This window comes from Sphaerodactylus townsendi, linkage group LG06, assembly GCF_021028975.2.
Source record: "Sphaerodactylus townsendi isolate TG3544 linkage group LG06, MPM_Stown_v2.3, whole genome shotgun sequence".
Lineage (NCBI taxonomy): Eukaryota > Metazoa > Chordata > Lepidosauria > Squamata > Sphaerodactylidae > Sphaerodactylus > Sphaerodactylus townsendi.
The window spans coordinates 105,272,066-105,286,212 of NC_059430.1; the positions used below are offsets into that span (position 1 = coordinate 105,272,066).

General features: G+C 43.9%; 1 protein-coding gene across 6 annotated transcripts in view; it reads left to right on the forward strand.

Annotated features, from left to right (window-relative positions):
* The window catches only part of LOC125435127 (peptide methionine sulfoxide reductase MsrA-like), a 65,760-nt gene that overhangs the window by 14,166 nt on the left and 37,447 nt on the right, over nt 1-14,147 (forward strand). For 2 of the 6 annotated variants that reach the window (XM_048501182.1, XM_048501184.1), the window contains exon 2: nt 12,877-12,945. In XM_048501182.1, the coding sequence (XP_048357139.1) occupies nt 12,877-12,945 (69 nt within the window). The other 4 variants (XM_048501185.1, XM_048501186.1, XM_048501188.1 and 1 more) reach the window with 4 other exon arrangements.

Genomic DNA, 14,147 nt, shown 5'->3' on the forward strand with positions numbered 1-14,147 from the left:
CTTCAAAATTCTATGGTGTGTGTTACTATCAATTTATATCGTGAGAAAACAAAATGTGATTTATAAGGTGTGTGTATTCGTATATAAAAAATACAACAGGGGTGGGAAAATTCTTTAAAACCTGGTGTAAATTCATATAGCCACATGAACGTGATAATATAACTTGATAATATGGCCCTGAACAGTGTTGATTCTTAAAAACCCTCCTAACCCTCCTTGGTGGATCAGATTAAAAAAAAATTATTCTCGTCCAGTATCCCTTCTTCACAACAGCCAGCTAGGTAATCTTAAGTCAGACTGTGATCAGGGAGGCACAGGTTCAAATCCCCACCTTCCCCTTTTTTTGAAGTGTAGTGATGTATCAGAGCACACTGGTGAAAAAACAATTATTCCAATTTCTGAGTTCCCAAATGTTTTTGTTGGTTATCCAGACAACTGAGGAGCTGGTACAAATCTCCCTTCTCTGAAATTAACTGTGCGGATGTGCTTTCTCCTGTGCCAAAGGAAACTGCCCACTTCTACTATCTGCCTTCAAGGAAGTCTTTCCCGAGGCTCTTGGCCACCCACTTGTATATGTGTGTGCCCTTATGTGTCATGACAGGCTTAGGATATAGAAATGTTGGCATTATCTTTCTTGACATCCGGAAGCTTTTGAGGGTTTTGGATATGAGGAAATCAGCAATGGTATGTCAGTGTATTGGCATTTCAGTATATCCCGTGCTACATGTATTTTAAAACCTTGGAAAAAACTCCCATAGAATGTAAAGGGAATAAAATGATCACTGTGGGACTGGGGCAGAAAAAATGCAGGGAAACTTGCCCTGCGGAATCGGTAGTTGTAGTGACACCTGGGCTTCCACAGGAGAGTGCTGCCATGTGGAAAAGGGTGTAGTTTTAGAGCACTTGTTGAAAGCTTAATTAAGAAAAAGCCAGATTTGAATGCCTCGTTCTCTGAATGCTGAGTGTACATGCACAGAACATTGTATAGTATTATGTGCAGAGGTGGGATCCAGCAGGTTCTCACAGATTCCCGAGAGTAGGTTACTAATTATTTGTGTGTGCCGAGAGGTGGTTACTAATTGGTGATTTTGCCACGTGATTTTTGCCTTAGTTACGCCCCTCCTTCGCTCCTCAGCAGTAGCGCGCAGAACTTGAAGCAGTCTAGCAGGAGGTGAACTGGCGTGCATGGCAGCCTGCGCCTGCCTGCATTCGTTTCCCGCCCAAGGACTGGTGCAGCGGCTGCGTCCTTGCCACAGCCCCATCCAGTAATGCCCCACCCCGGAATGCCCGGCCACGCCCCTGTTGTGCCCCGCCCAGCCCCGTTGGCGCTACACCACTGTTTGAATCCCACCACCATGGGAACCTGTTACTAAAATTTTTGGATCCCACCACTGATTATGTGCCAGATCATAACTTCCTGGAAGAAAGGTCCTTGATTTGTAATTATAGTGCAGTGTTATTAGCCAAACAAATTCATATCCCAAATTGGATCCTAACAAGTTTTCATGACATCATTCTTTTGAAGACATGACTCAGTTATACTTGGTCATTCTTGGAGAAGGCAGGTCTCATGTGAATTTCATGCATGTGTATCTTGAGCAACCTTTTCTGTTGAAGCAGCCTATCCAAAGTCAGCAATGGAATCTCTTTCATTCCTAATGTGACTCGTTCAGTCAGGCAAAGGCTGCTTGAACCTCGGCAAGTTTAAGAGAATGTAAAGATTCAAAAGCTTCCTGCTGTTGTATATTTGTTTATAATCCACTTTTACTTCTCGCTTTGCCACCAGAGTTGACAAAACAGCTGTGTTAGTAAAAGGCGACATGGTGTTAAAAACAAAGAGGAGTGTTTTTCAGTTTAGAAACCATAACATAAATGGACCTGTGAGGAGAGAGGTTGATGAGGAAGAGAGAACCAAATGAAAAAGCTGCATTTTCAAAGACTGAACTCGACAACAAACCAAAATCAGACGCAAAATATAAATTAAAATGGTGAAGCACCCCCTGCCCCACTGACAATCTTCCCACAAATGAATGTAAAGGACAGGAAATGAGGAAATGGATGGGTGAATATGTGAAGCTACTTTGGAGTTCTGGGCCATAGCTGGGGGGAGGGCAGTCTGTTCTGTTCTGATTGGCAGGGATTCTCCAGGGTCACCATCAGGGGTCTTTAACATCACCCCTCCCCATCCTTTTAACTGGAGATGTCAGGGACTGAATGGCCCCTCCCCAACAGAATGTTCTCTACAATTAGCTCTTGTAGATAATGAAAGTGAGACCAATGAAAACCAGAAAACTCCATCATTATTCCATTTCCTTATTGTTCTGTTCAATGCAAATACCACTCTGGGAGGGTCCGTGGCTCAGTGGCAGAGTATCTGCTTTGGATGGAGGAAGTCCCAGGTGAAGTCCCTCACACCTCTGGACAGGGGATTTCAGGCGTTGGGGAAGACACTTTTCTGCATGAGGCCCTGAGGAACCACCTCGGGTGGATACTGCTGACCTACAGTTTGTCTTGAACTGACTCACTAGATATTGCTAAACTCTGAATATATCCCCAAACATCTTTCTTGGAGGGGCATTACACAGTGACAGAGCATGTGCTTTGTATGCTGAAGGCCTCATGCTCAGTTCCTGATCTCAAGTAGAATGTGATGGGAAAGACCTTTGTCTTCCAAGACCCTTGGGCTCATTCCGCACATGCAGAATAATGCACTTTCAAACTGCTTTCAGTGCTCTTTGAAGCTGTGCGGAATGGCAAAATCCACTTGCAAACAGTTGTGAAAGTGGTTTGAAAATGCATTATTTTGCGTGTGCGGAAGGGGCCTTGGAGAATGGCTTCCACTCAGCCGCAGCAGGGAAACCATCAAAAGGGTTCTCATCTTGGCTTATAATTCTTAAACTTTTTTATACCGTTTTTATCCCATTCATAATACAACTGGTCAGAGTTGAAAAGTTCTGGTCCTCTTCTGTACTGTCTGGAGTATTGAACACAAGTGGACTTTTTAGAGGTAAAACCCAAAGTTACGGGGCCACAGCAGAAATGTCCCTGCTTGGATCATCCATCCAGATGGAATTCTGAGCAAGGCCTCATTACTGGAGTTCCGGTGGCAATTATGCCTCTCCTGCACTTTCTGGGTTCCACAGTTGTAGCCTTCCATAGTTGTAGCCTTTCTACGTTTCCCATACATATCAGAGATTTGTGTAGAGAATGGAAGTGAGTCTGTATTGAGGCGAACACTGATGAGGGGGCAAACTTGCCACCAATGCATGAGGCCAGTTGAGAAGTGATATTCCTAAGAAGGAGGCCACATATTATGTTGTGAATCAACATTTGCGAACGTGTATCTTGAAACGAGAAGAGCTTTGGAGAGAGAAAAGGGTTCTGGTTCTTTCATTGCCTAAGAACAGCTCTTAGCAGTTACTCATTCTTTCCACTTATTCCTTCCACTTATTCTTAACGCTCAGATTTTGAGTGGTTGTTCTGAACTCTCGTTTCTTGTGTGCGTGTGTTTTAAAAGAAGCCTCAGAATAGCAAACTGAAGAGGACACATTTCTTTGCTGTTCCTTCATACCTTGCCATTTGTTGCCTATTTCTTTCATTCTCCCTCCTCCCTTCTTTCTCTCTCTCGGTCCCATGATGCTTTGCACCTCAGCAAGCTGATGCCATATAAAAAGAGCGGCTGTTCTGATACCCGCCACGTTCTTCTAATGGCAGAAGGGGAAAAGAACCTGGCACCCTTTGGAGACGTAAGATGCCAGGCTTCTGGCAGCCTTTACTTTGTCTTGTCTGCTCTGCCTTTCTTTTTCTTCCCCCTTTCTTGACATCCAGAACCTCTTGAGGGTAGAGGGCATGAGGCGGGCATTCAAGAGGGTTCGGGCGGGTGCCAGCCCGAAGGAAATAGGGAGCCGCGCGCCAAAGGGGGTACGTTCTTCCTTGTCCTGCTTCTTTATTTTTAAAAAATAAACTAGTTGCTCTCAGTGTTCAGGTCTTGCTACTTTTTGTTGGCTGGCTTTCTGGGTCTGCCAGGCAGGCGAAGCAGCCAGAGAAGGAGGAGGGGCAAGAGAGGGGCAGCATAGAGATATTACTATGTTGGGATGGAGGTTGGCAAGGAAGACGAGAGACAGAGGGAGAGAGAGAGAGAGAGAGAGAGAGAGAGAATAAAGCTGGCATGGGCTGGAGGTCTGCCAAAGATGCTTGGCAGACATACTATGGAAGGCTGGGGCAGTGTGAACGTGGCAATGTAAGTTAGGGAGGGAGGTGGGGAATTGTGAAATGCAGAATGGCAGAGGTTGGGGGTTGATTGTAGACTACTAAATTTTTGTGTTTATGTTGTTAAGATGGCAAATAATTTCATTTTTGATTTTTCTTTCCTTGTGAGGTTCTGTTGGTTGTTTTATTTTGGGTGGAGCGGGGGGGTTGCGTTTCGGGGGACGCGGCAGTTCCTGTGCTGATTGAATTGAATCTGGGCCAAGGAAATTATGTTGCTTGCTTGTCGCTCAGAAAAAGGGTGGGGGGAGAGAGAGAGAGACTTAGAAGAATCGCCTGTGAGCTGCCAAGCTGCCTGGCCACGTTGGCAACGAAACCTCGAGCAGATCCAAGCGGGCCTCCACACCTTTTGTCTCCTCTTGGGAATCTGATTTTTTTTGTCCCCCCGATTCTCTGCGTGCCTTCGACTTATTCATTTGGGGCTCCGTAATGGTGCAGCTTGCGGAGTCTGTCATAGGTAGCTCGAGACAGGTAGGAAAATTCAAGCCAGCAATCTCTGTTCTGGGTCTCGATCATCTCAGCTGAGCGTTTATTGTTGATGCTGTGCATCACAACCTTTGTGATCCTGTTGGGGATGTGTGTTTGGGGCATGAGTTCTATGTGGGTCTTGGCTATCACTGAGTCCTACTTTACAAATGCTACCTTAAAAACCTGCTTTGTTCTGTCTTGGGCAGGATTACCTCCTTTCAGGTTTCCGGATTTCTGTTTTGGGGGATATGTGCATACTCTGCTGCTGCAGAGCTTTTGAATTCAATATCGTGTCTCCATTTCTGTGTAAATCTCTGTTTGGCATACCTCCGGTTTTGCACCTTCCCCTTTGGCTTGGGACTGCTGAGGCTAGGGGTCGGACAAGGCATAGCCACAAACATGGCTGTATCTTTGCATCGTGTGTTTGCAAATGTTGTCGAGTGGGTGTGGTCCTGGAGGCTCGAGCAGGAACTGAGAAGGGACTGACCAATAGAGGGCAGCTCACATAGGCCAGGGCTGTTTAACATTGACTTACGGTACAGAGAATTAGGATAGGAGAAGGGTGTGCCTTTAAACTTTGCTGCTGGCAGTGGCTTACTCTGGAGCTAGGTATACAGCAGCTTGCTGGAAGATGCAAAGGATATCCTGCGAGAACAAGATGCGATGATTTAGAAGAATGAGTTCTGCTCCTATCAAGTTGTGTTATGGAAAGGCTAGGCTCTTATTTTCCCAGGACCATCTTGATTTCTTGGTATTTCTCTGTCTGACACTCTTATCCCAGTTTTGTCTTTTGGGCACGCCCAAATGATTTTTCGGAGGGGGGGTTACACACATCTGCTTTGATGCTTTCTTCAGGCTTTAAGACCTTTCCTGGGTCTCAAGAAGTTAAATCATTAAATAAAGGATTACTATATCTTGGCGCTCTTGGGCATGTGTGAAGAGGCTTGGGTGTGAATACAAAGGCACTGTATGGGGTACAAGTCGCCATTTCACCCTTTGCATGGGGTGACGTTCATTTTGAACGAAGAAAATAAGACCATGACATCCAAGATAAATCAGATGACTCACCAAACACAAAAAAAAATCATGATATCCTCAGACAAGATAGGGCTTTGATATTCTTGGGGGACTACCAAACTGAAACACTAAGAAATGGTCTATCAAGGACACCTGCTTCGAGAAACACAGATTGTTGAGAGCAGTCAAGTTTCACATAAATGAAAATGGAGGTAATTGGTGTGCTCAAGGCAGTGAGAATTTATAAAATCTTGAAAGGGGAGAATGGATGGGTGAGAAATTTTCCATAATATTAATTTTACCCCCTGCAAAAAGTGGGGGGAAACCCTTTGTGTGTTTAAAGAATATAACCAGGCCTGGCTCAACCAACTTAGCTGTCCAAACACAAAATATTTCGCATGGCGTAGCCATGTTAGCATATTGTAGCAAAACAGAACAGAAGTCTAGGGGCTCCTTAAAGGCTGATGACTTTTATTCCAAATACATGCCTTGTGCATAGTCCAGTACAGTTGCATCTAGTGGATGATTAATTTGTTCCTTTAAAAAGTTGTTAAGGACAGTTGTCTTAAATTCTTGTTTTGAAAGCTAGTGGTCCCACTGCTATAGGCTAAAAAAATACTCTGTTCAGTTAGTGGCAACGAATTTTGAGCAGTGTGAAAGTGGGTGGGTATTTAGATGGGGAAGGAAGATACTCAAGCTCATAGTGAGCAAGAGCTGTTGCTAGGACAGAGCTGGGGACAGGAACGGGCCAACAGGTGGATGATGGTTTCAAGTGCCACGGCAGAATTTAAGCTTCCCCATTCAAACCCAGTGTGCATACTGTGCAAGATATAATGCATTCCATTAATTTGCTTTTTTTTAAGTGCTGTTTTGGAAGTTAGACTAGCAGAGCGAATCAGGGTAAGGCCCATAAGATGTTTAATGTGAAGCTGAATAGATTCTGTGTAGGAATCAAGGATTTCCAGGGAATATCCAGAGTAGTGTCAAAGCACCACACCCAATCCACTTCTAGTTGCTTCAGATGTGGCGTAGTCTGTGCTATGCTCTGAGGTCAACAAGATCCTTTATTTTCCTGTTAAATGCTTCATATATGAGGCTGAATCCAGCCAGATTTTTAAAATTTAATCTCACCCAGTTCCCTTCCATACTACAGCCTCACATGGCTTTTGTACATGTAGATCACGTGATTGTTATTGTAGACTTTTTGGGTGGTCAAAGAGAATCCCTTCCTTTTCACCATCAAAAAAGCTTGTTTTCTTTTCGGCAGTAAAGACTAAAGGAAGCACCTCCTTCAAAAATCCAGAAATCCTTACAAAATCAAATAGCAGTTCCAGTGACACTGATAAAATATATTCTACCAATTTCTTTCGTGTTGGATTTTCATTGGAAGTCCATTTGGAAGAGCACACTAGGTTGGATCCAGCACAACATTCCTGATAACATAAGGACTTTTGCTGGGGGTGCTCAAATTTCCTATCTCACACCTCCAGTGGTAACCTGAAATGCCCCATGAAATCCCATTTCCAGGTAAGGATATTGGTTTCTAGGTGGGGCCTGGGGATCCCCTGGACTTATAGCTCATCTCCAGATCAGTTCCCCTGGAGAAAATGACTGCATTGTGCCCCATGGCTGCTTACTAAAGAATCTACCCCCCCCGAAACCTCCCCAATACTTACTTTGGGGTGCCTGTCAGGGGTGCATTTTTAAGCTAGAAGCACCAAAATAGTAGGGTGTCTTCAGGAGACTCTCCTGATGTTGTCACCCACGTTTGGTGAAGCTTGGTTCAGGGGGTCCAATTTTATGGACTCCCAAAGGGGTAGCCCATATCTCCTATTAGCTCCCATTGAAAACAATGGGGGATGGGGCACCCCCTTTCGGGGTCCATAACTTTGGACCCCATGAACCAAACCTCACCAAACCTTGGTGGTATCATCAGGATGGTCTCCTGAAGATATTCTGCAATTGTGGTGCCATTAGCTTTAAAAATGCATCCCCTACAGGCAAAAAAGGGAAAATGATTAAAAAATGCTACCAAACCCGAATTTTTCAGTACACCCTAATTTATTAGTTGAATTGGGGATTCGGCAAATTAGGCCATAATTTTATGGCCAAATCAAGCCGAATCTAAATTTCCCTGAATTTTTCCGATATTGCTCAACCATAGTGGAGACTCACGGAAGGTCTTTGCAGCTACTATCCCTGGATTGTGAACAGCCTTCCCCAGAAAGTGACACTATTGAACTGTCGGACCTCCTGGAGAAAACTGAAAAGGAACCTGTTGCTATTATTTATTTATTTTGGAGGGGGGATAATGCAAATTCACTTACCAAACGGGGCAGGAAACCGAGGAAATGGTGGTTTTTTGGAAATTATTTTATGATCGCTGATGTTTTTCTAATGAAACCGTTTATCCATGAAAAAAATAAAGATGGTGGCAGCCCCTAAGCAGCAACATAATACTGGAAACACCTCAGAATCATCATTACCTATGTCTTCCCAACCACTGGTAGTGAAGTTATTTAGAGGTTCAAAGTGTATGATGTAGTTCCGCAGGAGTTCATGGAAGTGTTGAATGCTCAATTGCGGCTCCCTGCTGGTCTCCACATTCAGTGTTTTTGTACAAATATGAGGACAGTCGTAGCTGCAACAATGTCCAATGAATGCCTGTGTCCTGAGTACTTTTTTTGTCTTTCCCCATGATTTAATGAAATTGCAGTAAATTATGGAAAATAAGAGTGAGCGTGGAGCTCTTACAGATTTGCATACTTTAAGAAGGCAAAGAATTTGGATGAGTTTTATGTAGAACAACATACATGGTTTTCTCTGTCCTCATTTTACCCTGTGAATTTGGTTAGACTGAATGAGAGTGACTGTCCATGGTCATGCACAGAGGTTTGTGGTGGAGTAGGAATAGTATCTGGTTTGAACTGGCTAACCCACCCAGTGGTTTTTGCATAGCTGTTGTAACTCATAACATTGAAAGCATGCTCAAGTTGGTGCCCCAGAAAACTGCTGCATTGGTGGCAACCACTAGTTGGAAAGTGCTTTGTGGTTCAGGTCAGCATTTGGATGTGGAGTACTGGATTGGGGTCATGGCTCACTGGCAGAGCACTTGCGTGCAGAAAGTCCTAGGTTCAATCCCTGATATCTCCAGTTTAGGAGACAGAACTTGATGAGATGCTCTGGAGAGCCACTGCTGGTCAGGTAGACAATACTGATCTTGGCCTGATTTAGTATCAGTTACCCAACATGGGGCTGTGGGTCAAGGCTAGGTTATATGTTTTGCACACGGAAGGTTATAGGTTTAATCCCTGGCATCTCTAGTGAATAAAATCAGGTAGTAGATGATTTGGAAGACCCTGGAGAGCAACTGCCAGTAAGAGCTTGATACACTCATGGGCTGACTCAGTAGAAGGCGGCTTCAGGTATGTTCAATACAAGAGTGTTTCACTTTGACTGGGGAATCCCATTGACCTCTGTCTGATCTGTTAGCAGGGTGGCCCTACTCCCACCAGCCATATGAGAAAGTGGATGGCACAGTATGATGAGAGTGCTGGCCATGATAAATAGTGCCTACTGTAAGCCTGAGCCTTTCGGGAGAGGGCAGTATACAAATCTAATCAATCAATCAAATCAATCAAATCAATCAAATCAATCAAATCAATCAAATCAATGCAAAGCTCCTTAGTTAGGCCTATGCAGAGTGCTTTGAAGTGTTTAATGTGCTGGACAACCTTGCTAAGCAAATCAATATGATTCCCATGTTGTAAATGAAGTGTGTGTGTTTTTAGTGGCTGAGAGGAAGCAGTTGGCATAAGATCATGCAGTAAGTTCGTGGCAGAACCAGACATTTTGAATTTATAGCGACTGAACAAGGCTAGTTCTTCTCTGCAAAGTGCTTCCTGATCCTCCCTCCTTGGCTCTTCTTCTTATGTCTCCTTATTCCACCCCCTTATGTTTCCCCCAGTTGGTTCTGTTCCCATTGCTCCATTATCCTCTGGGAAAAAAATACCCTTGCTTCCCTCTGCACAGGCAATCATTCTGCCTCTGGAATTAGCCTTTCTGCTGATCCATAATGAGCCACAGTGCTTAAGGACATTAGAAGGAGGCTTTTTGGACACGTTTACGGCTTATGTGCAGCCATTCCCCTTTAGACGGCTTGAGCTCTTCCAGGCTAATCTTCAAGGGTAACTTGGTGTGCTCCCTCTGCCCCACACTTCACCTCTGGAAGTCCTGGCTACTGTGCTACAACCAGAGTATCTAAACACATGGTCAGATCCATCTGTTGGGGCTGGGAGTGGGGGAAGGTGCTTTATCTGAGCAAGCTGTCTTAACATGTGATATTGGGAAGATACTTAAAATAGAAATCTATAGAGAAAATGCGGGGGGGGGGATAAAAGTCAGAGGCATACATAAGGAAAATGTAGCCCTGTGCAAAATCTAAGTCCTGCCGCCCCTGTATGGGCGGCCACCCTCCCCCACCACAACCACACAACTTTTTTGCACCAGGTCTTGAAGTCAGTGTGTGGCCCCGAGGGAAAAAGGAGTGGGGGGGCAATTTCCTGCCCCCACATGACTAAATGGCCCCAAATGTCACCCTGGGTGGTACGCCCCTGGAGGAGGGCACTTAGAGCCTTCATCTGCGAGAGGAAGAAACATTGTGTACGTTTGGTGGATGTCCAGTAGTGTTGGATTGTGGATGCATTTTTGCAGGCAGGCTGATTCTGGGTTAGACTGGCTGCTTAGCAGTGGTTTGGGGACATCCTGCTCCAAGAACAGACAGATTTGAATCCACACAGAGTCTGCATTGTATAATGTTATCAGTTGCTGCCTTCTCTCCCTTAGTGCTCCTATTTCTCCCACCTAAATTAGGCTGTAAGATCTCCGGGCAGGAATTTTTTTTTATCACTTCTGTACTCTGTACAGTACATAAGTATCTCTCTGCCATTCTGGAAATCAAATATTAGTGGTTGACCATGCTGTGCCTTTTAGAGAAAAGAGTGAACAAAGGGATCGCTTTCTAAGCCTGCATTCAAAGAATTTCTCTGACCCACAGTTGATAACCAGGAGCCCACTGTCTCTGAAGAAAAAAGTTTCCATTTTTACCTAATTGGCAGAAGAGACGGTTTCCCCCTTCTGGCAATAGGGATGTTTTAATAGGTTTTATGAATTTTAAACAGATGGATTTTAATGAGTTTTATCGATTTTGATGGGTTTTAATAGGCTTTATGGATTTTCAATGAATTTTATTGGAATATGGTTATATATGGCATTTGTTTTTAGGTTATCAGTATTTTATCATTTTTATCTTACCGGTATATTGTAATCTACCATGAGACCTTCAGGTATAGGGTGGGCTAAAAATCCATCCATCCATCCATCCATCCATCCATCCATCCATCCATCCATCCATCCATCCATCCATCCATCCATCCATCCATCCATCCATCCATCCATCCATCCATCCATCCATCCATCCATCCATCCATCCATCCATCCATCCATCCATCTAAATAAATAAATACTAACGTTGTCAACAGGCAGGGTGTGTGGGGGAGGGGGAGTGGGGGAAGAAATGTCCTGTCCTTTAATTTGTGGTTTTAAGTGAGGAAACAGACAGCTGAAGCATTTCATGGCATGGGGGGGGGGGGTCAATAACACCATGTGGTAACAACATCCTCTTAAGCCTTCCTTAAAGGGACAGGAGGACATTGTTTCTCTGTGTCATTGGCAGCCTTACTGATAGCTATTGACAAGCTGTGGCCTGTGAGGAATGGGAGGAGGGTAAGCAACTGGGAAAATCCCTCCTCCTTAAATGTCCCTTTTCAATATAGGAACTTAAGCAGACAAATTTTTCTATGTCCCTCTTTTTTTTACCATTTTTCAAAAACACTTTTTACCTCTCCGAGGCTCTTTAATTACAAACTGATTTTTCCCCCTTGCCGTAACCCCAATTTTCCTTGTGGTAACCCTGCATGTGGTGATAGATTATTGGTAACGATACTGGTAAACTGCTGGGAAGAAAGAAACAACTTGGAACATGTCCACCTGGATCTTTCCATCCAGCATTCTAATAGGTTCTAGGTCCGTGGTGGCGAACCTTTGGCACTCCAGATATTATGGACTACAATTGGCCATGCTGGCAGGGGCTGATGGGAATTGTAGTCCATAATATCTGTAGTGCCAAAGGTTTGCCACCACTGTTCTAGGTTCACATTCGGTGCCTTCTGGAGCATGGTCAGTCCTCCTCAGTCCTTTTTGCATTCCCCCCCCCCTTTGGGCTAATTAGCAATAATAATAATTTTTTTTTGCATACCCACAGAATTTCCCAAGTGTGTAGCAGTCTCCTTCTATGTGGTTAGCCTAGTTATTTTTCTTTCATAGCTGGCAAAAGCCATCTACTTGGTTATGAAATATAGTCCTCTGGCAATGGATTCTGTTAGTCAACTTCCTTTTTATTGTTGAAGGCTTTCACGGCCGGATTCAACTTGTTAGGAACAAGAAGCTCCAGACCACGGCCACACAGCCTGGAAAACCCACCAGAACAAACTTCTTTTTGTTTCTCTGAAATGATGCTTTGATGGAAACAATATTCTCTGTTCGGTGTGCCATTCATAATTTTATTTTATCCTCGTCCTTTATTGCAAAGGACAAGGGGGTTGGGTCACAGCAGGAATGTAGGGAAGAGCAGATACGGCTGTTTTTGTGTATTTTTAAATTTTATTAAGATCTGTCTGTGTAATGGATATAGGAAGGCTAGTCCTAAGTACTTGGGGCCCAAGATTGGATGGTGAGTGAGGGGGCAGTAGGTGCTGTTTGTGGGGAGCTCCCAGAAGTCATAAAGCTACTGATGGTCTTGCTGTTCTAAGGGCACCTACAAAATGTGGTGCCTTCTACCTGGGCTCGGACCTGTCTTTTTTGCTATGAACTCTCCTTGCCATCTGATGTTCCTTCCCAGCTGACTCTCCTATGCTCCCCCCCCCCTGCCATCATAACCTTTCCAGTGGCATGATGTTCCATTGACCCACTGCACATTTCCATGATGTGATTAGTTAGGAAATGTTGTGATATTTGATCACTAAAAGGGGCAAAGGGGTTTATGACTCTTTCTTTGTTCTCCCTCAGCCAATCATGCTGTCAACAGAAATCCGATGTACCCACCATTCCCAGAAGGAATGCAGATGGCGATGTTTGGTATGTGACTTGTTCTTGCTTTGTGGCCAACTTTCCCTTCAGCTGAGTTACAGTACTGGCTGTCCTGGATTCTTGGCCTTGAACAGAAACTAAATTCAGTCTTCCCACTCATGGGCAGAAAATTGATCAGGATAGATGTTTTCTAATTGATGGTCTCTGTTTTGGACACAGGCTGTATTGGATCATGATTCTCTTTTATTGATTTTTTTAAAAAAATGACTGTCATTTCTTATTTAATGGTGACTATATGTGATGATCAGTATACTCTGTTCACGTAAAGGTATTAGTTCAGTCAGTTGAGGTGCAGCAGTTGAGAAAATTGTATGCTTCTACATTACCTTTCATTTTTATGTGCTGCCTTTGTCAAAACCATTATTTTATGCATCATTGAACATGGTACTTTGTTACAAGAGCATTCATGCCAAAATGTGTTTTACTTTCAAATGGAGGTATGTAGGCACTAGGACTGGGCGGGGGAGGGGGGGATCAGGGCTAGGTAGGTACTAGGATCTCGGCAGAGCATTCTGCAACAAAGAAAGTCCAGCATGCTTTGTTCTGTGCTGGAGGAATATACAATCTACTAATATCTTTATGTGAAACAGAGAATAGTGCAAGTCAGCGTCTTGTTTATTTAGATATTTGTGTCCTACTTTTCTCCCAAATAGGGACCCAAAGCAACACCTTTCCTCTATTTTATACTTACAACAACACCCCTGTGAGGTGAATCAGGCTGATAGTAGAAACCCAGTGTCCCTCAGGAAGCTTTCATGGCAGAGTGAGGATTTGAACCTGGGTCTCTCAGATCATAATCTGACACACTGACCACAACACATGCTGCTTCTCTTGGCCAATCAGAAGCAGTACTGAGGTTTATGCCAAGAGATGATTGTAGGTCATCTCAGTTGCTGATGATTCTTTTCATTTCCTCACATTACCCAAATAAACAAAGAAATAGTTATATGTCATTGTGGAACCCTCCCCACACTGTCCTTTGGCTATATTATGTGTAAGAGGATTTGGTGTCCCATTCCAAAGCATGTATGTAAGTTGGGTCTACAGTGCAAGGAAGATCTTTCTATGAGTGACACCAAGAAGAGCTACTTCCAGTCAGGATAGACAGTACCAAACTAGATAGACCACTGGGTACATGACAACTTTGTATAGACTGTTCAGCATTTGGTTTTTCAGATTTAATTAATTTT